Raw genomic sequence first — 26,274 nt, forward strand, 5'->3', positions numbered from 1 at the left:
TTCAGCATTGGAATTGCCACATGCTGCAAGGGGAGAAGAAGATGAAATGACAGTGGAATTAGACTAACTCTGCTATATTTAGTTTAGCAGTAGACTAATGTGTACATGTACCAGGGCTTTAACCTTCTAGTTAATGTGATTTTGGATGGTCTTCCTATAGGATGCAATCAGAGAGGACTCTAAATTGGCTTTCATTCCCTCTGCCACTTCACCACACATTGACCTTTTGTTATTGTTATTCCATAGATATTTGAGATATATTTCTCTTTGGAGTACTGCTGTAATTTGAAGTTTCTTATCCACTTGAAATTTCTGTGAAGTTTTCTCCGAAGTTTTCTAAAACATTTCTCCAACTTCTTGCAACTGCTCTGATGTTATTGCGTTGGTTCATTGTTGGCTTCCGAAGAGTGCAGAGAAGAGCTTCTGTTTAGCAAGAAAATTTTGGATCAAATGAGAAAGTTCCAAATTAGTGACACAACTTGCTTGAGGTTATTAAAAAACAAACAAACCTAAAGGAATCTACAAAGTTAATACCTAAAATGGTGTTTGTGAAAAGTTTCCAGAGATTCCCACATTTCTCCTAGGTCTGTTAAAATCCAAGAGAATGTAAGTGTTACACCTGTAGAAGATTTTTAAAAAGGCTTATAAACATATTTGTTATCAATGCTTTATTGTTGAAAACAAAATCAAAATTCTCTGGCACATAAAACAATTATTTCTACAAAAGGAAAGCCTACAAAACTTGATAATTTATACAAATAACAGTTTCTCAAAAAAATAAAATTTTAATTTAGTAAACTTGTCTTGTGCTCTATAGTTTTAGCACTGTCTGCAATAATCCACCATAAATCCCTGAGCGGAGACATTTTTTTGACCATGTTCTGTAGACCTCCCCAAACCCTCCCCCCGAAGTTGGTCAGTTACTAAGTCCAGCCCTGTGGTGAAAGTTGTCAGGGACATTTAGTTATTAATGATCCATGCATTTTATGACACAGGTCCAATTATTATGCTACTTGGGAACTGGGTCAACATGAAGTGCCTCTACTGTGCAATCAGTGAAACTATCAAGAACCAAGTGTGTGAAGGGAAGAATAACAATTTAAAGACACAAAATGTTAAGACAAGGAAGCCATCATACGTCAATAACTATTTAAATAAATAAAAATGTTAGACACTGAATTCACCTCTATATCCTTATATTAAATTCCTCTTTTTCTTTTTTCTTTGCAATTACCAATGCACTAGAAGATGAAAAATATACCTCAACCCATGCTTTTGGTTTGACCATGGGTTTGTTGTTGTTAAACATTAAATATCATTCTGAAAACACAGTGATTTAGTTATAATTTAACTTCTGGCCCTTCAATGAAATGCTTACCAATAAAATGTTACATATTTGGAGGGCCTTCTTTTTATGCCATTAACAAATCTCTCCCACTACATTATCTTTCTCACCAACACACTAATGCCATAGAAGCACGACTTTAAATTCTTTACCCCACCATATTCAGATATGCAGCAAAACATATAAAATATGAAGAAACACATTAAGATCTATTTGCACATGTAGCTTCCCTTCAATGGGGATGCTGACCATATACACGTGGAGTATGAAAGGACAAGAAAAAAAGCTAACTTTAAGTTGCAAAGAACTGGTTTAATGAATCAAGTTTTGTTATTTTGCTATGGCAGAATAATAAATAAATAAATATGTAGAGTACTGTATAGCTACCTCCTCTAGGAAGAAGTAGAGAGTGGATTGCTGTTTTTACAAAGTTAATTTTTAGTAGCAAAGTTTGACTGCAAGTCAGAAAATGTTCAATAAATGTTTCTCTCTACTTCATTTATAGTCTTTTACTTGTGAAATGATCACTGAAGTGGTTACTAATAGGCAATGAAATAAAATGCCAAATTTGCTAGTGAAAAATAGTTTTCAACAGTGAAAAGCACTTGGCAGGAAACCTAGAAACACGTGGACTAACGCTATAGTCTACTGCAGCTTAAAATAAGATATTTTTTTATGTCTTTTGGGAAGAACAAGTATGATTAAAAATAATTTCTCAAAAACTTATCAGCACTGCTGTTTGGGTACCTATTAGAAAGTGATTAACATTTCATACCAATTGTTTCCAAAATATAAAATTGTCGGCAACACTGTCACACAGACTTGATTTTTAACCCAGCAACATCTGGAAGGCACAAAGCCTCTTCCCTTTTGGACTAGCTGCTGGTTAGGTACTGGAACTAGAACACTTTTTAAAGTTCCTCTTGATTTACTTCCTTATATAAGCATAGGCATTAACTAGGAATAGCCATTTTACAAGGCAATTTCAAAAGCCTAAGAATTAAAACAATGAATTCTCCTAGGCAGTTTTGGGAAAAGTTGGTGACGTCAAAGTGAAAAATGCCTGCCTGGCACACATGGGCCTCTCCCCTCCCCTCCGAGGACGTCAGTGAGAAACATGCTTTGCTTTCTCCTGCACATCCATTACACAACACGAAAAGCAAAGGATGTCCACACGATGGTGACGTCTGAATCATAAAACGTTATGTGCACCAGTCAGGAAACAAATATGGACTCTGACAGGTCCTGACACAGTATTAGAAAAGTTTTCTAGGTTTTGGAAACTGATAAGTACGCTGTCCCAAAGAGGGAAGGCAGCAACGTTAAGACAAATGGCCAGCTCACCAGAATTCACACCACACTTGAATCACCGCCCATGAACTTGACCTTAATGGTTTACCACGGCTGAAAAGACACCCTTGACTTTCTCTCACAGTGTTTAAGGAACAGTATAATTTCTAAATTAGCTTTCATAAATGAACCACATTTGAAACTTACACCTCTTCCCCCTTTTAGAATGCCAAAAGATCCCGTTAAGTGCTTGGGTTTACAGTTTTATGGGTAATGATTATATCCTTCAGGAAGTTTCCAACATTCCCCCCATTTTTGGTGTCGATGGCTGTGTCCATAGCAAAGTGGATACTCCCAGAAGTGGTGGTGGCCTCAGGGACCTCTGCCCCCGGTCTCCAAGTCCGAACTAGCTCTTGTCATAGCACTGCTGGGAAGCTCTGCTCCTTCATGAGTCTGGGTTTCACGTATGGAGGAGGGTGCGGTCCGGCCTTCCTGTGTCAGGTCTTGGAAGTCTTTAGGCCTTGCTTTTCCATGATGTTCCAGAGTTTTCGGAGATTGGACTGTGTGATGATGTCATCCGGCTTGAGCTGTAGTGCCCGCAGGTAGTTGGCCTCAGCCTTCTGGAGCCGGCCATTGAGATGCAGGATGGCTCCCAAGTTCATCAGAGCAGCCGGATACTGGAACCAGAGAGAGGAAGGAAAACGATTAACAGACCGTGGTAAGCTTTCCTTCATGGAAGACAAAAATCTTCATCCACTTATGCAAATGATTCCCTTATGTCTGGAGGCATTTTATGGAAGCAATTTAGCAATTTATATCAATAGATAAGGATACCGGGAAGAAAAAAAAGCTTTCAAACAGCTGCTGTGTACTTTCTGCTTTAAAAAGAGCAGGCAGTAAGGGAAATTGTTGTTCCTTTAATGAGAAAGTATAGGTTACATATGAAGACCTAGTAACCTAGTCAGACTGTCCTTTCATGAGAAAAAAAGTTAAAAGGGATACAATTTTAGATGGAAAGAATTGAACTTCTTTTCAACTCAATGCCAAGGGGAAAAAAAAAAAAAGGAACTAAGTGGGAAAAGGTGACAAACAGTGCCTTTACTGAGGTCTTGAAGGTGAAAACCCTGAAAAAAATTCAAATGCAACCACTAAAATCCTTTCTACATTTAACTCAAGTAGTTTAATGAGATCAAGTTTTTACCTTTTAAACTTACGATGGTCAATGTTTACAATAAACATAGCAACAGAGTATGTAGCATGGCTTCCCAGGTGGTACTAGTGGTAAAGAACTCACCCGCCAATGCAGGAGACCTAAGAGACGTGGGTTCGATCCCTGGGTTGGGAAGATCCCCTGGAGGAGGACATGGCAGCCCACTCCAGTATTCTTGCCTGGAGAATCCCCATGGACAGAGGAGTCTGGCGGGCTACAGTCCATAGGGTCACAAAGAACTGGACACGGCTGAAGTGACTTAGCATGTACAGTACTAGTACTAGTTTAATATAATGGTTCCCATACCCAAGTTCTCAAACATTAGTTAACAATAAATAACAAGACCCTCCCAAAGCGGGGAAAAAATACTTTGCTTGCTTTCTATGAGTAAGTGCTCTTCTGTTCTTGTCTTGTTCCTAGAACTTTCTGGTTAACAAAGTACAGTTAGTATCTTGGCAGTTACATAAATGAATACTTCAAACATCAGATAAAACTAAAATTGTTTATGCTAAGATTATGTTTTCATTTTACAGCTGGTGTCAACTATTAATTGTCCTGGCAACTCTATGATGTAGCCTAAAATAATCACAATTATTTTTACAATTTAGTGCTTTCACAATGCAAGCATTTTTTTCAGCTGAATTCATATGACTCTACTCTTTACTGTAAATACAATTACTTCTAAATCAAAAACTATGCTGGGGGGGTGAGGTATGGTCGAATAGCTCAGAGTAAATCAACTGGGAAAAGATGATCAGACTTGGATTTGAAGAGATCTGAATTTGAATTCTTGCTTAACCACCCGCTGTGACCTTGGTGAGGTCCCCTAATATATCTGTGCCCCAATTCTTCCATTTATGAAATACTGAAATAACATCAGTTTTTTGCATATTGTTAGAAAGATAAAGTGAAAAAATAAACGTAGCATAGTACATGCACATAATAAACACTCTACAAATGTCAAGTCCACCTTTTCTTGTCTCATTTTGCTTGAGGTCTAACACATGCATGTTTATGATTTTTATGCTGTTACACATATTTTATAATTTTTACTTTAATGGCTGTCTCACATATCTCTGGATGTATACCAAAGTTCTCTTAAGTCAACTTCTGGGCACTATTTTCCAACTTTTCTGTATCCTTTTTCCTTTCCAAAAACAATGTTGCAAATATAAACTATTCCTGACCTTCAAAAACCTTTTGGTTAGGATGACTCCACACTTATCAAGAAAAATACAGATGGTCAACTTCTAATTTTAAACACCAAGCCAAATAAACATAGCTCTAAATTACATGTGCAGTGAATAGCTCCGCATCGGGAACCTAAAATACCACCACCTACTCTGTCTTCCTCAAAGAACTTTATCACACCACACATTATTATACTGAGTTTCTTGATGCTGCAACACAGTTCTGAATTATGTTCACTCCCAGAGCTTAGCACAACTGTCAGTAAACAGCTCCTAAATTGATGGTGAAGCATGTTCACAGCCTGGCTTACCGGATATGCAAAGTAGATAAAATGTTCAGACCTCCTCCTATCCAGAGTGGGAAGAAAGGAAACGGGGAGGGAGAACCATGGTTGGAGGCCGTTCCTAACTAACCAGAAATAGAAAAGGCGTAGTGATGGGGCTGTGAGAAACCAGATGTCTCTGTGGAGCGGTGGTTATTTCTTGAACCACTTTACTATCAGAGTCTGTACCTAACTATAATTGCAACTCAAGGGGATTATTAAAAACACTCAGAGGTTACAGAGTCACACTGCCTAGGTTCCAATGCCAATTCCGCCCCTGAAGCTGAGTGAGCATGGAGACTTCAGTTTCTTCTGGAAATGGGGTAACAGAACCTGCTTCATAGGCCTGTTGATATTATATGATCATGTAAAAGTGTCAGTTTCTCTTTTCTGTCTACTCATCATCTCAAACATACAAAACAGAATCTGTCAATGTGCCTGAATGACCACTGAGTCCAAACACTGAGGATTTGTGAACTGGCTCTGCCTATACTAGGTTTGAAGACTTTCTTAGGTTAAACCTGGAAAAGCCAGCTGGGAACACAGCTGGTGAAGTACATACTAGGTCACATAAACAGACTCTATTATTGTTACTAAATTGTGGCCTTGGGTCCTTCTCAGACTACTTCGAAGTAACCTTTCTGCTATCACGTGATAAAAAAAAATCAATATTTTCTAAGAAAACACAACTAGGAAGTTAAATCTGTTATCAAAATAAGTTTGGAATGTTAATTTATAATGATGTTTTGAAATGATTATAATTTTGCATTATCCATGCTAATACTCATTAAGCAAAAGTAATAAAAAATTGACATTATGAAGTTAATGTGGGATAATCAATCTCTTGAAAGCTCATTTATACTCATTGTGTTCTCTAAAGAATAAAAATCCAAATAAACTAAAAATGTGCATACTTAAGAATATCATTGAATATTGTTAGGCAGTTATATATTTCTACGTTCAGATGAGACATTTTGGTTTAAATATGTCTACTTTAATAGAGTTTTTAAAAGTTCTCAAAAAATTTTAAAATTCTATGGACACATATAATGCTTAAAGCATCACCACAGCTTCTTACTTGAGTAAATAGAAACTGATGAAATTTACATACTGGTGTGCTCACTTGTGACATGAGCATCACTGCTTTAGGTAACTGCTTTAACAGTCAACCATCATTTTGATAAACAGGTTCATGTTTTTGTTAAAAATTTATGAATAAAAGTACATATAGATGACTTTCTTCTTACACAGTTGTTTTCTCTCTTCAAAGACAAGGGCTTTACCTTTCAGGCCTGTTATATGTCCCTTCCACAGCGCTGACTAGGGCAGCTAAGTGGATGTCCACTGGACTGAATGCTTTCAGGCCTTCTAGCCTTGCGACAAAAAGCACCGGCATTACCTGGGAGCTTGACAGAAACTCAGGGTTTCAGGTGGCACATACTGAGTCAGAATCTAAATTTCAACAAGATCTCCCTGATGCTTTGTATGCTTATTAAAATTGGAGAAGTATGGTTCTAGAGATCATTTCCAGATTCTAGATTATGTCCTTTTAGGTCTTCTGAGATGAAGTTTCCTATAAAAGGATGAAGTTCCTATAGAACAAAGTATGTCAGATCATATTTCTATCCTTTCATAAAGTAGGATTCTTCTCTTGGCCCTGGAATTATTTTAGGGATTAAATGTTCCAAAGAGACTTTATTAACAGAAGCCATAAACGACTAAATATTGTTAGACAGGAGAGGGAATGAGAAGAATTTTCATAGCCAAGGAAGAGCAAGTTAGTTTCTAACCACTTTTAAAGACTACCTCACTGTATAACTGAAAGGCAAGAAGTCCAGGTGACTGGCCGTCTGATTACACACTGGTGTCACTGCTCTCCGCCAGCTGTGACTCATGGGCTGGGGAACAGAAACCCAACCACAACTGCTGATGTCTTCCCTCACACACATCCTCCTTTATTAAAGACAGCCGATGAAATGTTCAGGATGTTAACCAAGGCAGTCAGGCAGCTTGCAACTCAGGAACACTGGGCTTGTACTCATCACAGCAAATGACACCAGCTCCTACTTCACAGACTAGAAAGGAGAACCAGATCTTTCTTGTTTCCTTGAAGAGGACAGATGCTTTACATCAAAGGGGTTGACTAGGAGCCATACTGAGGCAACAAATGACGTCTTTTCCAAGTCTCTAGGGAATTATGCTTTTATTGTTACTTTACTGTGGTCTTTGGCTTACTTCTTGAGCACTGGAGAAAATAAGCAAAATTAAAATAATAGATGTATACTGGGGTGGGGTAGAGCAAATGCAGTTATGAAAGTCTGATTCTAATCTAATGCCCTAGAGGCTCCCAAGGAACCCAGCTGTACTCACAGGGTATCCTGATCACACAGGGTTGGAAAACAAAGTCATCTTCCTTGTCTTGCCTATTACATACTCTTGGAAAGTTATCTATGGAGAAGGGATAGTGAGATCACAAGGGGATTTAGGACTGGAAATTCATCTTTCTACTGGGAACAGAATTGAAATATAGAATTTTAAACAGAGGACACTCTTTTCCTAGAAAAAAGAAAAAGGACTTGGTTGAAATGTTCTAGAGTTGAAAACCCACACAGTAACTGGTCTCTGCACGCCATTAGTCCCTGAGACCACTTCCTTTTTATGAAAATAAATCAATAGGCAAGAGAAGCTATGAAAAAGATGAAGCCAGAGATAACAGTCTAGTTTTATATATCTATTTTCACTACAAGTGTTGCCGAAATTATCCATATAGTTGTATGTTTACTGAAATAAATTTTAAGAAAGACTGTCTCAAGTTAGCCTTACCTAGCTATCACTCAGTTAATACATTACACATTTTGGGAATGTTTTCAAGATAACCACCTTTAACCTCCTTTCTGAATTTGCGAACTTAAATGAGTTTACACAGTCTGAAGTTTTTAATGGCTTATTACTCTTTTTTCAAGTAGTTATACGTGATAACTTAATGAAGGTTGCCTACTGCTGTCGAACTGGATTCAGCTGAAATTCCTTACCCAATTTAATTTACTGAAGCAGTAACTATATCATGATGCTTAAAAATTAATGGTATAAACTTTTAAGAAACATAGTCATGAAAAAAGTATTTTTGTATACATCAAAGGATCTCTTTATATTTACTGTGCCTTGTACATGGCAAATATTTCATAAATAACTACGGAATTAAAGTTTTTAAGATCATTAGGCTTGTGGAAGAAAAAGTATAACATGGACTGAGACAAAAGTAGACGTCTTATTCCCCTCAGTTCCAACTCAATCCTTCTTGGTCCCATCGGCATGCTTAATGGTCTAATGCCAAGCTAGAAACCTAAATACCCTTCATTCACTGCATTCTTCCACATGCACACATATATACATTCATCTAATTGTCTTTTGGCAACTTCATCCTCAAATCTCCCTTACACTCTCTTTTAATCATACCATTTTCCTTTTTACCAACTTGATTTAAGCGATGATCATTTTTTCAGATTGTTTAAATACAATTATTTTGACAGAAAAGAAGAATAAATTAATGGGTAGCTGAAAAGACCAATGGGTAAAAGATTAAATGAATGAACACAAAGGTAAAGCCATATGCAGAGTTTTTTCTTTATTATGAATATTTTAGAGCATACAAAATTTCAGAGAATACTACAAAAACTGTTACTTGCCTAGCAAATAAAACTTTATAAAGACAACTGAAGCCCCCAAATATCTTTCACTGAACTCTCCCCTTCCTCTGAATAAAACCACTATCCTGAAGTTGGTATTTATTGTTCCAATGTATGTTTCACAGTTTTATTTTTTGTGTGTCCATAGCAAATGTATGACCTTGTATATAAGTTTTAACTTTATACATTTGTCATTATCCATCATGGATAATGATGCCAACCATGCTTAGCCAACCTGCCAAGCACTCACTTGGAACTTGAAATTTCTGCTTTTCATTTTGTTTATCTTTGTTGATATGTGTGAGGTTTAGCTCTTTCACATAAATTCTGTTGAATGACTACCCATTTTCTGAAGGATGGGCATATAGACTCTTTTAAAGGATGCTGCCACTATAATTCAAAAAGCTACATGCATCCCTATGTTCACAGCAGCAGTATTCACAATAGTCAAGACATGGAAACAAACTAAATGCCCAACAGATGAATGAATAAAGAAGATGTGCTACATACATACAATGGAACACTTCTCAGCCGTAAGAGAAGAACGAAGTAATGCCATTTGCAGCAACATGGCTGCAACTAGGATTATCATACTAAGTGAAGTAAGAAAGAGAGAGACAAATATTATATGATCACTTGTATGTGGAATTTAATATAAGACACAAATGAACCTGCCTATGAAACAGAAACAGACCCACAGACATAAAAAAAAACAGACTTATGGTTGCCAAGAAGGGCGAGGGGTAAGGAAGCAATGGATTGGGGGATTTGGGTTAGCGGATGCAAACTATTACATATAGAATGGATAAACAACAGGTTCCTACCACACAGCACAGGGAATTATATTTGATATCCTGTGATAAACCATAATAAAAAAGAATATAAAAAGAATGTGTATATATATGAATAACTGAATCACTTTGCTGTAGAGCAAGGGTTATATATCACTGTAAATCAGCTATACTTCAATTAAAAAAAAAAACTCTCATCTTAAAAAAAGAGGCTGCCATCAATATTCTTGTGACTATCTCTACATGAACTTATGGGAGAGTTTCTAAGAGTGGAATTGCTGGACATGGGGGATCTTCAACTTTGCCGGATGTCACCAAATTACTCTTCTGTGTGGTTGTAGCAAAATGCTTTAGCATCAAGAGCCTTTATTTCATATCCTTAATAATAGTTGGTACTGTCTAGTTTTTAAATTTTGCAAATCGAGAGTTTGCAAATCTTTTTTGCAAGTTTGCAAATCTTTTTTAAATTTTGCAAGTCTTTCTGCCAGGTGCTATTTGGACCATCCATTTCTCATCAAACTCCTCTTCTGACAAAGCTCTTCTTCTACTCTATTTCAGACAAACTTCTGATCATTTAAAAAATGACCATATTCATATATTACTCCTCTGTTTCCATAGTACTGTCTACATACATTAATTGCAATACTTACCACAATGAAGGACATCAACTTATTGTGTCTACCTTCTATGCTGGAGGGTAAGAGAGTGAATTTACTTTAACTGTTTTTATAGTGCTACTGCCAAGCTCTGGCATGTGAAAGAAGCTCTCGAAGAATGCTTTCTGAAAGAAGAAAATTTGTATGGTTTAGCAAAAAGAGGTGACCTAGGAGAGGTAAATTCTAGTCTAATCTCGGAGTAGTTTAACAAACATTTATTAAACACTTACTATATGTCAAGGTTGCTGCCAGATACTCAAAGTGATGAAAAAGAACAATATATAGTTTCAGTCTGCATGTGGCCTGAGATAACTTTAATTGCACACTTGGCATTTGTTGCAAACTATTAGGAGGTGTACATTCTATTACATATCATTTATGCTCCTGAAATTTATGAGGTAGACGAAACTGATATCCATGCATCATTTTGAGAACTATAAGGGACTGAACAGAAGAAGGCTTCACTGCTCTCAAGGAGTTGCAATCCAGGGCTTGACTACATATTCTTCTATGCCAAAGGAGAATCAGACACTTCTAACAGAGATATGAAGACAGAGCTATGGGGTGAAAGGAGATTCCCTCCTCATGGGTGTGAGGCTCTTAGACAAGATAGTTGATCAGGTTGCTTCAAGTTCTTTATGCTTCCAAAATGAGAATGATATATAAACCTTTGAAATGAATGTGTCATATCAAAAGCAGTTTGTTACTTTTTAAAGCAAACTGCAGAGAGCAGAGACAGCACTGGAGAGAAGCCTGTATAGAGCTGGGTTATACAGTTCAATTAGACTGGAGATTCAGATATCAGTACAGACAGTCACGATGTTAAACCTTCTGAGATTAAACCAAAGTGGAAAGAAAACTGTTATTAAAAATGAAATATTAATACAATTACACTATCTTTCACAAAATTTTAGGAACCAAAAACCCTACAACCAGTGCAATGCTCCCAACTCAGACATAATAGTTCTTTGAAAGTTATATTTTGGTTACAGATATATTTTGAATAAAGCATCTCTGAAAAAAGATTTACCAAAGTGTACAACCAGCTAGGGAAAACAACACAGGGAGTCTAGCAATGGCAAGGCAAATTCTGACAGATAATAGAAATGATTTATCCTGATTCTCAGTTTCAACACAGTATTTGTGTTTTAGAAACAGCTTTGAATAAAACAAAACAGATATAGGTGACAAGCAAGACACCACGCTGTACTGAGGGAGTAGTTTCAATTTGCCAGTGAGATATTTTATCCTGTGTGCTCAATCCTTCTCTCTTACATCTGTCCCATCACAGCGGGCATTACAAGACTGTTCATTTAACTTTTATGATGGGTGTGATTGCCACAATGTGGGGTGCTATTCATTTCTATGGCAATCAAAATGCCAACAGCTGTGGTTTGGGGGATAACAAACAGTGACTGTAACAGAATTACTTCAAAGGTAGTGGTGATTTCTAATAGATTTTAAAGTGCATCTACTAAAGTGCTAAGACCTCAGAAATTATTCTTCAAGGATGATTCTATTTCAAAGACAGGTTTTCCTGATGCCCTTAATTTCACAGGAAGTCTCTCACATGATCCAAATGGAAAATCTTGTTCCCAGGCTACCTAGGTCTCCCTCACTGCTTTTTTCCTAAATTTTACTTTTTTTTTTTTTTTTACTTTTTAAATGGAATGATTCTTTAAATTCTATAATGCTTTGCAGTTCTCAAAAGTTTCACACACATTTCATATAATCCCATAATAACCCGTTTCTCCCCCATCTCTCACTCACAGCTTTTCAAATGCAATCAGCACACTGTTTATCTTGATTCGCAGCAAGCACGTAGCTCATCATGTGTGCCTACTTGCTGAGTTGCTTCAGTTCTGTTGAACTCTGTGCGACTCTATGGACTGTAGCCTGCCAGGCTTCTTTGTCCATGGGACTCTCCAAGCAAGTATCCTGGCGTGGGTTGCCATGCCCTCCTCCAGGGTATTTTCTTGTCCCAGGAATCAAACCTACGTCTCCTGTGGCTCCTGCATTGCAGGAGGATCCTTTACCACTGAGCCATGGGGGAAGCCCCACATAACTCATCATTGCAAAGAAACTACCAAATAAAAGTTCTGTCTGTGTGAGAAAATATATGACGGCTTAAAGTACATGTAGATTAGAACAATGGAAATAAGAAGAACGTATTGAAGGTTAAAAACACTGAAGGAAAGAAGTTCAGAAAAAGATCTGTACACTAAGCAAACATTATATATCTCAAACACCAAGAGCTGCCTTCTCTTACTAATCTCGAGAGCTGCTACAAAAGTCCACAGCATCTTCTTCTCCTTTTCTTTGAACCAAATTTCTTGTCTGTTTCTAGTCCAAATATGATTTAAGTGATATAATTCACTCTACATTTGACTCGTTTCTTTTTAGCATGAAGGGGAGGTAGGAACATGTGCCTGCTTTCTCAATCATAGTCACATTACACAGAAGGATTTCCAGCTGTACAGGCCATCCAAATGTGTATGTGTGATGCATGAGTATGAATATATCTAATACAATGACTGCTCATTCCAAGGAGTTGAAACATGTGACTGGAATAATCATGTTGTTATTAAAACGTATTTTCAGAGATATGCTGGAAGCTGAGATTTGGACTTATACTACTTAAGAACTCAGCTGCCATGGAAGATGGAAACAGAGAGCTAATTCTTATTTTTCCCAGAGGGAGGAGGAGGGCTGGCTTTTTCTTTTTTTTTTGCTTGTTAATTGATCTGATTAAAATAAGTACAATATAGCAAGAGGTATGACCACACTGACAGAATCAAAGTTATACTTGAATAAAGGCTTGACAGATGCCATGATAATCAAATTTAGGATATTACTTTTAACTAAAATACATTACTTTTCTAATTGACTTCTATGTCTGCCAATGAATAACTTTGATCTGATGGAGGTCAACTGAGAGACACTAGTTTGCATGTTGTGGAAATGATAGATTTGTTCCTATATGGGACTAATTGAAAATGTTCATTTTTTTAATGGAAATGAGCATGTCAGAGACATTAAAACAGTGGATTAATGTGAAATTTGGGTTAGACATCCATTCTCTAAAGACGGATAACACGCTTTTTCCCCTCTTATAAAGCAGATGGGGATCCAGGTGTGAATAAGCAGGATTAATGCCAAGGTGCCAGTGCCATTCAGAGCAATCATATTTCAACACGACATCAGAAGGCAGCAACTGTCCACCCACAGGATGAAGAGGAAGAAACACAGAGCCCTGGGAGAATGCACCAGAAACTTCATGCACACAGCAAGTGGAGAGTTTTCCAAATGCTCTGAGTTAGGATGATCAGGTCAAATGTAACAAGCAGGAGCAAAGTAATTCCTCCAGAAACTATAAATCTTTCAAGGGACTAAAAAGAAAATGTAAACATACTGTCTGCTGCATGGCATTCTATTTGCACTTTTCTAGGACCAAGACTCTGTTGATACATGCTTGGAAAAATAATGATGCAAGGTCTGCACACACACTTTCAGAAAATATTCCATCAGGACACACTGATCAAGGTGAAGCCATGCTGTACTCCAAGCCATTACACTTGCCAAAATGTCACACCTGCTGAAAACGTAAAAATAAACATGGCTTTTGTGTATCAACACTCATGGCAAATCAAGGGAGGCTAAATGGCAGAACTTTTGCAACTCACATAGTCTCACATTCACGCTCAAGATCTCTGAAATGATTCAGAAACCCTCAAGATTTCTGAAATGTTCACATTCAATTGCACACTTGGTCTTTATTTCTGAAATGTTCACATCTGAATGTTGTCACATTCAGACTGCTCCTTCTAACGTAAAGTCTGTAGAGTCAGCATATTAGAGGAAGACATTAAAGATTGGCTTGATGACATTTTTCTGCATAGTACTTTCAAAATTGTAAATAAAACAGATTTGGTATTGCAGACTGGTTCCAAATAGGAAGAGGAGTAAGTCAAGGCTATATATTGTCACCCTGCTTATTTAACTTCTGTGCAGAGTACATCATGAGAAACGCTGGGCTGGAAGAAGCACAAGCTGGAATCAAGATTGCCGGCAGAAATATCAATAACCTCAGATATGCAGATGACACCACCCCTATGGCAGAAAGTGAAGAGGAACTCAAAAGCCTCTTGATGAAAGTGAAAGAGGAGAGTGAAAAAGTTGGCTTAAAGCTCAACATTCAGAAAACGAAGATCATGGCATCTGGTTCCATCACTTCATAGGAAATAGATGGGGAAACAGTGGAAACAGTGTCAAACTTTATTTTTGGGGGCTCCAAAATCACAGCAGATGGTGACTGCAGCCATGGAATTAAAAGACGCTTACTCCTTGGAAGGAAAGTTATGACCAACCTAGATAGCATATTCAAAAGCAGAGATATTACTTTGCCAACAAAGGTCCGTCTAGTCAAGGCTATGGTTTTTCCAGTAGTCATGTATGGCTGTGAGAGTTGGACTGTGAAGAAAGCTGAGCGCCGAACAATTGATGCTTTTGAACTGTGGTGTTGGAGAAGACTCTTGAGAGTCCCTTGGACTGCAAGGAGATCCAACCAGTCCATTCTAAAGAAGATCAGGCCTGGGTGTTCTTTGTAAGGACTGATGCTAAAGATGAAACTCCAGTACTTTGGCCACCTCATGCGAAGAGTTGACTCATTGGAAAAGACCCTGATGCTGGGAGGGATTGGGGGCAAGAGGAAAAGGGGACGACAGAGGATGAGATGGCTGGATGGCATCACCGACTCTATGGACATGAGTCTGAGTGAACTCCGGGAGTTGGTGATGGACAGGGAGGCCTGGCGTGCTGCAATTCATGGGGTCGCAAAGAGTTGGACACGACTGAGCGGCTGAACTGAACTGACCTATTCTTATCTCTTCTCTGAGTAGCTATATTTTTGACAATGCTATACACTTTCTTACCTTCCTTCTTTGGTCTACCCTATTAATATAAAACAAGCAAGCAGGCAAGTAATAGCAATCAATGAAGTAACTACATAGACCAAGAGTCCAAGCAACTGGGAATTTCAAATATATTTACTGAATAGTTATTCACCCATACTCGCAAATAACAACCAAAATAGGACTTGAAAAGGAATGTAGAACAAAATGAATTATTCCAATGATTAATTCTCACATGCCAACTTTGATTTCTTTTAGACTCATCTTCAATGCCCTTTTAGGGAACCATAATGATTATGTGATGCATGTCAAATACGTTTATAGAAATCACAAAGTAATATGTTTCACCTACTCAAAAAAACATAACTTTGTATTGACAATGCAACAACCTTGAATAGTGATTTGATACCAGACCACAGAAAAAACTTGGCTACATTTCACCTCTACATGATTTGTATCTGAACAAGCAAAACAAAAAGAGCTTCTCTAGAAGTACAAGGGAGGGACACCTCAATTCTTTCACCTAAGAAACTAGAAGGAAGATCCTTTAACTTCTATTACATATTGACTATTCTGAAAACAAAGTATCTTATGAATACTTCACTAAGTATCTAATTAAACTACAGGTCATTTGTCTCATAAATGTTTAATATCCATTATATATAATAACTAAATCCAATTTCAATATCTTGAAATGGCTTACAGAAATTAAGCTATGCTCCAATGCTTGTAATTTAACACTTTCATTTACCTCTGTCAAAGATAGAAGTTTAAGAACTTTGTGAAATTCTTTGGCTCATCCAAGAGAAGAAGAAATTGAGCAGTAATTATAAAGGCAATATTCTTAGAAAATTAAGTCCTGGATGCTAAGTGAACATGACCACTGTAAGTGATCATATGAGAGGGCAGCCTTCAGCAGAGAAGCAAGAGGGCAGTGGTGAATCAACAAGTCCATTTAGCTCCAGAACTTGAAGAACCTGTGAACTAAAATATTGTCTGCCATATCAGTAAATAAAGGATGTTGCAGTCATCAAGCCATCACATTACAGCTGTCTGCACAAGGAAAATCAGGATGCAGACAAAGAAACTGCCTACTGCCAAGCCCATCTTGAAGTCAGCTGCTTCAGCCACCCCTGACAATGCACCCTGAGACAACTCAGGATGAGAAAACACAGGATACTGGCCCTAGTTAGCTAAAGTGTATATCAAAGAAATGATTTCAGTCAGCTGTGACTCTTGAATCTTTCTATACATCATGCGAGCGTGCTCAGTTGCATCTGACTCTTTGTGACCCCATGGCCTACAGCCCACCGGGCTCCTCTGTCCATGGAATTCTCCACACAAGAATACTGGAGTGGGTTGTCATTTCCTACTCCAAGGGATCTTCCTGACCCAGGGATCAAATTCACATCTCTTGCTTCTCCTGTATTGGTAGGTGGATTCTTTACCATTGAGCCACTAGGGAAGTCCCTTCCTATGCATGAAAAGAAAGTGAAGTCACTCAGTCGTGTCCAGCTCTTTGCGACCCCATGGACTGTAGCCTACCAGGCTCCTCCGTCCATGGGATTTTCCAGGCAAGAGTACTGGAGTGGGTTGCCATTGCCTTCTCCAGAGGATCTTCTGGACCCAGGGATCGAACCTGGGTCTCCTGCATTGTAGGCAGACTCTTTATTGTCTGAACCACCAGGGGAGTTCTATGCACAGAAAAGTGCTAACTTCCTTAACTTGAAGTATCCGGTTTTGTTTTATTAACAGTAATGTTTTGATGTTCAGACTATCGGTCTTTTGTTGCAAAAACTCAAATATATCCTGGCTACCAGCCCTGGCCTCTCTGGGAATAGTTTCTCAGCATTATCTGAGATGCTGTGTTTTGGGCTTGAAATCCTCAGAATGTTCCCCAGATAAGACATAACTCTCAACTTTTAGATCGTGTAATTTTTTACAAGCCACAGTAGGACAGGAAGCAAGACCATCCCCAAAACAGGTAGATCAATGTGGTGTGTTTCTTACTAAATAAATGGGATTTAGGGAAGATGAAAAAATCTATAACAATGAAATAATACAAATTTCAAGAAGAAAGTCACTAAAGGAACATTTTGTAGGCTGAAAATGGTTAACACATGTCTTCTGTAGTTCTATGACTAGAATTTCTAAAATATGGGTTGGCCAAAAAGTTCATCTGGGTTTTTTGTAAGATGTTATAGAAAAAACTGAATAAGCTTTTTTGGTCAACTAAAGAAATATATTTGTGTTCAGCAGTGATCTCATCCATTATAGCCAAATTTTTTTACTTTCTTTTCTAATAAAATTTATTCACATTTTCATTCATCTAATTATTGAGCACCTATGTTAGTAGTCTTAGATTCAGTAGTACACAAAACAGTTCAAAACCCCAAGCCTTATGGAGCTTAAATTCTACTCGAAAGATACACATGAAAAAAATAAGTAAAATATATAGCATATTGTATTGTGATATGGGCTTCATTGGTGGCTCAGAGGCAAAGAATCCGCCTGTAGTGTAAGAGACGCAGAGACACAGATTCAATCCCTGGGTCAGGAAGATCCCCTGGAGGAGGAAATGGCAACCCACTCCAGTAATCTTGCCTGGAAAATCCTATGGACAGAGGAGCCTGATGGCTTATATTTTTAAATGGTTGAAAACTCTCAAAAGAATGAGGAATACATCAAGATACATGAAAACTACATAAAATTCAAATTTCAATGCCCATAAATAAAATGTCTTTGGAACATAGCCACATTCAATCATGTATTATCTATGGCTGCTTGCATGCTACAAGGGCATGCAAAGAGCTGAGCAGTTGCAACAGACACATTATAACTGCAAAGCCTAAAATATTTTCTGTCTGGTCTGCTACAACAAAAGTTTGTCAATATTAAATAGGGAGATTAGGAAAGGTCTTAAGAGAAGATGTTATCTGAGTGAAGAACTGGAAGGAGTTGAAGGAGTAAGCTTCTCAAGGAGTCACATGATCTGACTTATGCTTCAAATGCTGTGTTGAAGTAGATGAATAAAGGAGTCAACTGTAGTATTATAGGTCAGTAGTGATATTGACGTCTTTGACGAGGACAGTTGCAGAGGAAGTTGGCTTATGCAGCTAGGAGAATGAAATGATTTATTGCAGGGAGAAGGACAATGTGAGAAAGTGTGGGAAGATCAGGAACTCAGTTATAGACTAGTTGCTTGAAGGGACCCCTGCAAGTGAAGATACTAATTGGGCACTAAATAGATTAATCTGGAATCCAAAGAAGAGATACTAGCCTGAAATACAAATTTAGGAATCACTTGGGGGAGTCTTTTTGTTTCTGAGTTTTTGGAGGCATAATATTATGTTGAAATGCTGATGAAAAAAATCTGGTAGAGGGAAAAAAGCAGTTAATATGAGAGTCAGTGATACAGAAACAGAAAAAAAAGAGGGAGGGAGGAGAGAGAGAGAAAGAGGGAGGGGTAACATCCTTAGTCAAGAATAAAATCATTTAGCGAAGAAATGAAGGGTTTGGGTCTAGCTAGAAGTATGGACAGTTTATCCATAACAATAGGAGGAAAGGTAGCATTAAAGGCACAGATGCTAACAGATGGTTAAATTTGCTGATGGGATACTGTGGAAGTTCCCTCTGATTACTTCTATGTTCTCAGTGAAAGAGGAAGCAAGGCCATCATTTGAGTGCGCGATGGAAGAAGGGCTGTGAATATTTTAGGTGAGACAGTTAAGTGTGAACAGTCATCCATAAAAACATCAGACAGACTAGAAAATTGTAGTAGGTTTGCCTTGAAGTGATGATACTGGGCTTAAGGTATGTTGTTTTCTAGAGCTACCTTTTGCTTCAACATGCAGACAGGAACCAGCAGAGATGGATTCAACCAGGTGTTGATTGGGCCCCAAAGACATGATGGAACAAAAAGAAGCAAAGCAGCTGAGGTTGCATCCAAGGAAGTGATCATGACTGACCTTGAAAGGTAATCTCAATAAAGAGTAAAGTGAGGTTTGATGATCAAGAACACTGAAACACTCACGATCTCCATGGACTGGAGATCCTAGTTGTGACTGAAGCTTTGGGAAGCTGGTGCCAGAACTACAGATGGAAGGCAGGTAGGCTGTGTGAAATGAGGTCATGGAGGCAGAGAAGAGCAACTGGTTAAGAGGGCTGTCTTGACAGAACACAGTTAATAAAACATTTCAAGAGTTGGGCAGTAAATGATGGGCAATGCAGGCAGAGGAGAGAAATACAGAATCTTAAGGGGATTAGATTCTGGGGAAGAGGTATGACTTATGAGAACTAGGTCTTCCGGGGTGATTTTTGTGAACAGGGATAGAAAACATGAATTAGATTAGTTTTGATGGCACCACAGGAAAAAATAACAACAATTTCATTAACAAACACTATCAAGGAGGGGTGTGAGGATAACCTTTTAGTAATTTTTTTTTTCCCCCCAAGATAATCACTACTTGCTAACACCTAACTTGAAGTTCTAAAGTAGCCTTTGGAATTTTTATCACAAAATAAGCATGGCACCAAAATCATGTCTTAAGATGTTTCTAATAACTGATGAACACATCTCTTAATTTTATTATCAGATTGCTCTAGAAGCCTTGTAGCTCATGTTACTAGCCTTAATTTTCCATGTACTTCAGTAGCTAAAAATAATATTCTCTAGGGAGGACTTGTCGACATTCACTCTTGCCATCTCTTGTTTGACCACTTCCAATTTGCCTTGATTCATGGACCTGACATTCCAGGTTCCTATGCAATTTGCTCTTTACAGCATCGGACCTTGCTTCTATCACCAGTCACATCCACAGCTGGCTATTCTTTTTGCTTTGGCTCCATGCCTTCATTCTTTCTGGAGTTATTTCTCCACTGATCTCCAGTAGCATATTGGGCACCTACTGACCTGGGGAGTTTCTCTTTCAGTATCCTATCATTTTGCTTTTCATTCTGTTCATGGGGTTCTCAAGGCAAGAATACTGAAGTGGTTTGCCATTCCCTTCTCCAGTGGACCACATTCTGTCAGCGAACAGCAATCAATGCAAAGAAATAGAGGAAAACAACAGAATGGGAAAGACTAGGGATCTCTTCAAGAAAATCAGAGATACCAAAGGAACATTTCATGCAAAGATGGGCTCGATAAAGGACAGAAATGGTATGGACTTAACAGAAGCAGAAGATATTTAGAAGAGATGGCAAGAATACACAGAAGAACTATACAAAAATGATCTTCATGACCCAGATAATCACGATGGTGTGATCACTGACCTAGAGCCAGACATCCTGGAATGTGAAGTCAAGGGGGCCTTAGAAAGCATCACTACGAACAAAGCTAGTGGAGGAGATGGAATTCCAGTTGAGCTATTGAAAATCCTGAAAGATGATGCTGTGAAAGTGCTGCACTCAATATGCCAGCAAATTTGGAACACTCAGCAGTGGCCACAGGACTGGACAAGGTCAGTTTTCATTCCAATCCCAAAGAAAGGCAATGTCAAAGAATGCTCAAACTACTGCACAATTGCACTCATCTCACACGCTACTAAAGTAATGCTCAAAATTCTCCAAGCCAGGCTTCAGCAATATGTGAACCGTGAACTTCCTGATGTTCAAGCTGGTTTTAGAAAAGGCAGAGGAACCAGAGATCAAATTGCCAACATCTGCTGGATTATGGAAAAAGCAAGAGAGTTCCAGAAAAACATCTATTTCTGCTTTATTGACTATGCCAAAGCCTTTGACTATGTGGATCACAATAAACTGCGGAAAATTCTGAAAGAGATGGGCATACCAGACCACCTGATCTGCCTCTTGAGAAATCTGTGTGCAGGTCAGGAAGCAACAGTTAGAACTGGACATGGAACAACAGACTGGTTCCAAATAGGAAAAGGAGTTCGTCAAGGCTGTATATTGTCACCCTGTTTATTTAACTTACATGCAGAGTACATCATGAGAAATGCTCGACTGGAAGAAACACAAGCTGGAATCAAGATTGCCGGGAGAAATATCAATAACCTCAGATATGCAGATGACACCACTCTTATGGCAGAAAATGAAGAGGAACTCAAAAGCCTCTTGATGAAAGTGAAAGTGCAGAGTGAAAAAGTTGGCTTAAAGCTCAACATTCAGAAAATGAAGATCATGGCATCCGGTCCTATCACTTTGTGGGAAATAGATGGGGAAACAGTGTTAACAGTATTAGACTTTATTTTTCTGGGCTCCAAAATTACTACAGATGGTGACTGCAGCCATGAAATTAAAAGACGCTTACTCCAAGAAGGCTTTCTTATCTCTTCTTGCTATTCTTTGGAACTCTGCATTCAGATGTTTATATCTTTCCTTTTCTCCTTTGCTTTTTGCTTCTCTTCTTTTCACAGCTATTTGTAAGGCCTCCCCAGACAGCCATTTTACTTTTTTGCATTTCTTTTCCATGGGGATGGTCTTGATCCCTGTCTCCTGTACAATGTCATGAACCTCAGTCCATAGTTCATCAGGCACTCTATCAGATGTAGGCCCTTAAATCTATTTCTCACTTCCACTGTATAATCATAAGGGATATGATTTAGGTCATACCTGAATGTTCTAGTGGTTTTCCCTACTTTCTTCAATTTAAGTCTGAATTTGGCAATAAGGAGTTCATGGTCTGAGCCACAGTCAGCTCCTGGTCTTGTTTTTGCTGACTGTATAGAGCTTCTCCATCTTTGGCTGCAAAGAATATAATCAATCTGATTTCGGTGTTGACCATCTGGTGATGTCCATGTATAGAGTCTTCTCTTGTGTTGTTGGAAGAGGGTGTTTGTTATGACCAGTGCATTCTCTTGGCAAAACTCTATTAGTCTTTGCCCTGCTTCATTCCGTATTCCAAGGCCAAATTTGCCTGTTACTCCAGGTGTTTCTTGACATCCTACTTTTGCATCCCAGTCCCCTATAATGAAAAGGACATCTTTTTTGGGTGTTAGTTCTAAAAGGTCTTGTAGGTCTTCATAGAACCATTCAACTTCAGCTTCTTCAGCGTTACTGGTTGGGGCATAGACTTGGATTACTGTGATATTGAATAGTTTGCCTTGGAAATGAACAGCGATCATTCTGTTGGTTTTGAGATTGCATCCAAGTACTGCATTTTGGACTCTTTTGTTGACCATGATGGCCACTTCATTTATTCTGACGGATTCCTGCCCGCAGTAGTAGATATAATGGTCATCTGAGTTAAATTCACCCATACCAGTCCATTTCAGTTCGCTGATTCCTAGAATGAATTCTAGTCCATTCTGAAGGAGATCAGCCCTGGGATTTCTTTGGAAGGAATGATGCTAAAGCTGAAACTCCAGTACTTTGGCCACCTCATGCGAAGAGTTGACTCATTGGAAAAGACTCTGATACTGGGAGGGACTGGGGGCAAGAGGAGAAGGGGACGACAGAGGATGAGATGGCTGGATGGCATCACTGACTCAATGGACGTGAGTCTCAGTGAACTCCAGGAGTTGGTGATGGACAGGGAGGCCTCGCGTGCTACGATTCATGGGGTCGCAAAGAGTCGGACACGACTGAGCCACTGATCTGATCTGATCTGAGGGAGGATTTATGTCTGTCACTGCAAACAGCCAAAGAAAGCTACCAACCTCAAACCATCATATTTCACCTGGAGGGTCTTGATTCCACTGCAGGATCTGCTTGGTAAATAGCACAGAGGCTCACTGATCGGAAAGCAGGGCTGCTAGTGGACTCCATGCTGAAGAGAATCCTGCTTCTCTAGGGGACTCACCACTTGGAATATTCAACTCCAATCTGAAGCTGTTTTACCCCTTGCCTTAAGAAGAGTGGTTCTCATCTCCCCCTTAAAAGTACAACAGGATTTCAGAAGAAAAACAGGATCCTATCCTCTACCAGAAGACAGAACTTCTGTGTTCTTTTCTACTGACCAAATCTTTGTGATTATAAAAGTCACTGAAATTTGAAGATGACATATTAAAGAGGAGTTCAGTTCAGTTCAGTCGCTCAGTCATGTCCGACTCTTTGCGACCCCATGAATTGCAGCACGCCAGGCCTCCCTGTCCATCACCAACTCCCAGAGTTCACTCAAACTCACGTCCAACAAGTCCGTGATGCCATCCAGCCATCTCATCCTCTGTCGTCCCCTTTTCCTCCTGCCCCCAATCCCTCCCAGCATCAGAGTCTTTTCCAACGAGTCAACTCTTCTCATCAGGTGGCCAAAGTACTGGAGTTTCAGCTTTAGCATCATTCCTTCCAAAGAGGAGTTAGTTAACAACAATTACGGAGCCTGCATGTTGTGCAGAAGACCATTCAAAGTAACAGGGGGGAGTTAAAAGGAAAATGGATTTTGCTCTCAAAATGTTTTCAAACTCAAAGGAAGTGAAGAAATGGCAAATATACAGATAAGCAATATAAACAAGTACAAGCACACAGACAGCTAATGAAACGCGCTGACGTCCTCCTAGAACGTTATCCACTTTCGGCAGCACTCCACTTTGTTTAGCTTACCACTGAGAACCACTACACAACCCACGGTTGATTTATTGGCAGTATATGGTCCTTTTCCTATAATGAACACGGACCGATTTTCATTTTGACACAACCCTTCTCTTATGTTTCAGTCTGATATCATGCTGTAAGCAGGGGAATAATATTTCTTGCCAAAACAAAGTCTAATTTCATCCCCATAAAAAGAGAAGAAATGAATTTGCTTGTCTTCATCTATTCTCTCTCTTCATCATTGAACAGCAAATTAGACTAGTGACCAAATACATTTTGTTCCTTTCTTCACTAACAGAAAGAGTAAAAAGTGGCATACTTTTCATGCTGCCAGGATTGATTTTCCCAGGATGGATGAAGGATTTATGTGTCTACTTATATTGTTGTCTATCCAAAATCCTGCTTTTTCTCATGTGGGTACAAACTCATTTACAGGAGTATCTGCACTCTAATGTCGCTGTGTAAGCGAGTCACATATGCACTGCTGTTACCTGCAGTACTTGAACTATCCTTATCATCTCAATTTCTTACTGCTTTCCACACGCAGTTTCCCTAGTGAAAACCACATTACCCCACTGTTAACCTTAAACACGACGAATCATTTTCATTCTCAGTGCAATTATTTTTTGATAGGCATTGTATACAAAGCCCCTAGATCTTTTTTAACCCTTAGTGTCTTAATGGGTGTGAAAGCCTGTCTTCCATTATTTATACTACAGGTATCTTACTTTTTTTTTTTTGCTATTTAAAATTTTTTCAAAGCACATACACTTATATGATCCCAGATCCTGAAGGATTAAGTTGTTCAAAGTAACATAGCCAGTGATCAGTATTGCTGAGTCCAAACCCAATTCTTTCCACACTATTTCCATTTCTCTTTCTACTCTATTCTTCCAACTTACTGTGATGGTAATAGAGTGATTGTTTCATCATGGTAAACACTGGCAGTGATTCACAATGTTTGTCACAAATATTTGGAGAGATTGCATTGACAATATCCTGCATCCTTAAGGGCATAAGGCTAACTGGAAGACAGAGAGAATGACAGACAGAGGTATTGAGAGATACAGAGAATCTATCTGTACCAACATGAATTTTCTATGATTTTTCTGAAACACTATAAAAAGTATCTGGGGTCAATGAAGCTATTCTTAATTTAGTCTTTATTTCTTGCTTCATGCATTCTAAGAGTGAAAATAAATCAATAACTACTTGAAGAAACATGAAATTAATTTGTATCTTTATAATTGGTTCACTGCTTACAAATAATAGGATTAAGATTATAATGCTTAGATATTTAAAAACAAAACACTCATGTCCAAGATTGCTAAGTCACGTCAGTCGTGTCCGACTCTGTGCGACCCCATAGACAGCAGCCCACCAGGCTCCCATCCCTGGGATTCTCTAGGCAACAATACTGGAGTGGGTTGCCATTTCCTGCTCCAATGCATGAAAGTGAAAAGTGAAAGCGATGTCGCTCAGTCGAGTCCGACTCTCTGCGACCCCATGGACTGCAGCCTACCAGGCTCCTCCGGACGTGGGATTTCCCAGGCAAGAATACTGGAGTGGGGTGCCATTGCCTTCTCAAGTGTCCAAGATTAACCACACCAATTTCTACTGAGGTTTTTAATCTTTGAATGCAAACTCATGTCACAAGCAATCATGCTAAATACCTGTTATTTTAATTTATTTGATTAATAAATATATTTTTCATTTATGAAGTTCTGAGTGGAGAATGATTAAAAGCATAGTTAATATTATTTTCAGCTATCTACCAAAGTATAAGGAAAACTAAGATTATAAAACATGAATTGCAAGGCAATTAAAGTAATAAAATAATTTTTAATCAATTAGAAGCATCAAGGATGTGCTGGTAGCACCATACTTATTTTCTGGAAGAAAGTTTCACAAACTTTGTAACACTTACTTCTGTGATTATTAGGTGCTAGAAGTGGAAAAATCATCTTAACTGTAGCCATTCTTGCTAGTGTTTGTTAATGGGAAAAAATAGTGTTCCAGATAAGCAAAATATAGAATTATCACCACATATATTATCTCAGTTAAAAAGCATTACAATGCGGGTTTCTCCAAGCTATCTGATCTACATAGTTATATTTTGTTCAGATAGATCATTCCCGCTGAATAACACAAAGACCTCAGATTTTAAAGGTGCTGATAAACTTATTCCTCAAAAAGGAGGAAATGTTTTAGACAAATATACTGAAACAGTATAAGCATGTGTATGTATGTGTGTGTATGTCTCCCAAATGGCCAGTGGGAACAATTCTAGATTTATAGTAGGAAGATCCAAATTTTAATTTTTACTGTAGCATTTTCTACCTATATGACTTAGGAAAAATCATCCAACACTGCCAAATCAGTT

General features: G+C 38.4%; 1 protein-coding gene across 2 annotated transcripts in view; it reads right to left on the minus strand.

The window, feature by feature from the left end:
* Positions 1-651: 651 nt before the first annotated feature.
* TMTC2 (transmembrane and tetratricopeptide repeat containing 2) overlaps positions 652-26,274 on the minus strand; it is a 414,619-nt gene continuing 388,996 nt past the window's right edge. For both annotated transcript variants that reach the window (XM_027543229.1, XM_027543232.1), the window contains one exon: positions 652-3,312. In XM_027543229.1, coding sequence (XP_027399030.1) covers positions 3,133-3,312 — 180 coding nt within the window. In that variant the 3' untranslated portion in view covers positions 652-3,132. The remainder of the gene's footprint in view (positions 3,313-26,274) is intronic.

Source organism: Bos indicus x Bos taurus, chromosome 5 (assembly GCF_003369695.1).
Source record: "Bos indicus x Bos taurus breed Angus x Brahman F1 hybrid chromosome 5, Bos_hybrid_MaternalHap_v2.0, whole genome shotgun sequence".
Classification (NCBI taxonomy): Eukaryota; Metazoa; Chordata; class Mammalia; order Artiodactyla; family Bovidae; genus Bos; species Bos indicus x Bos taurus.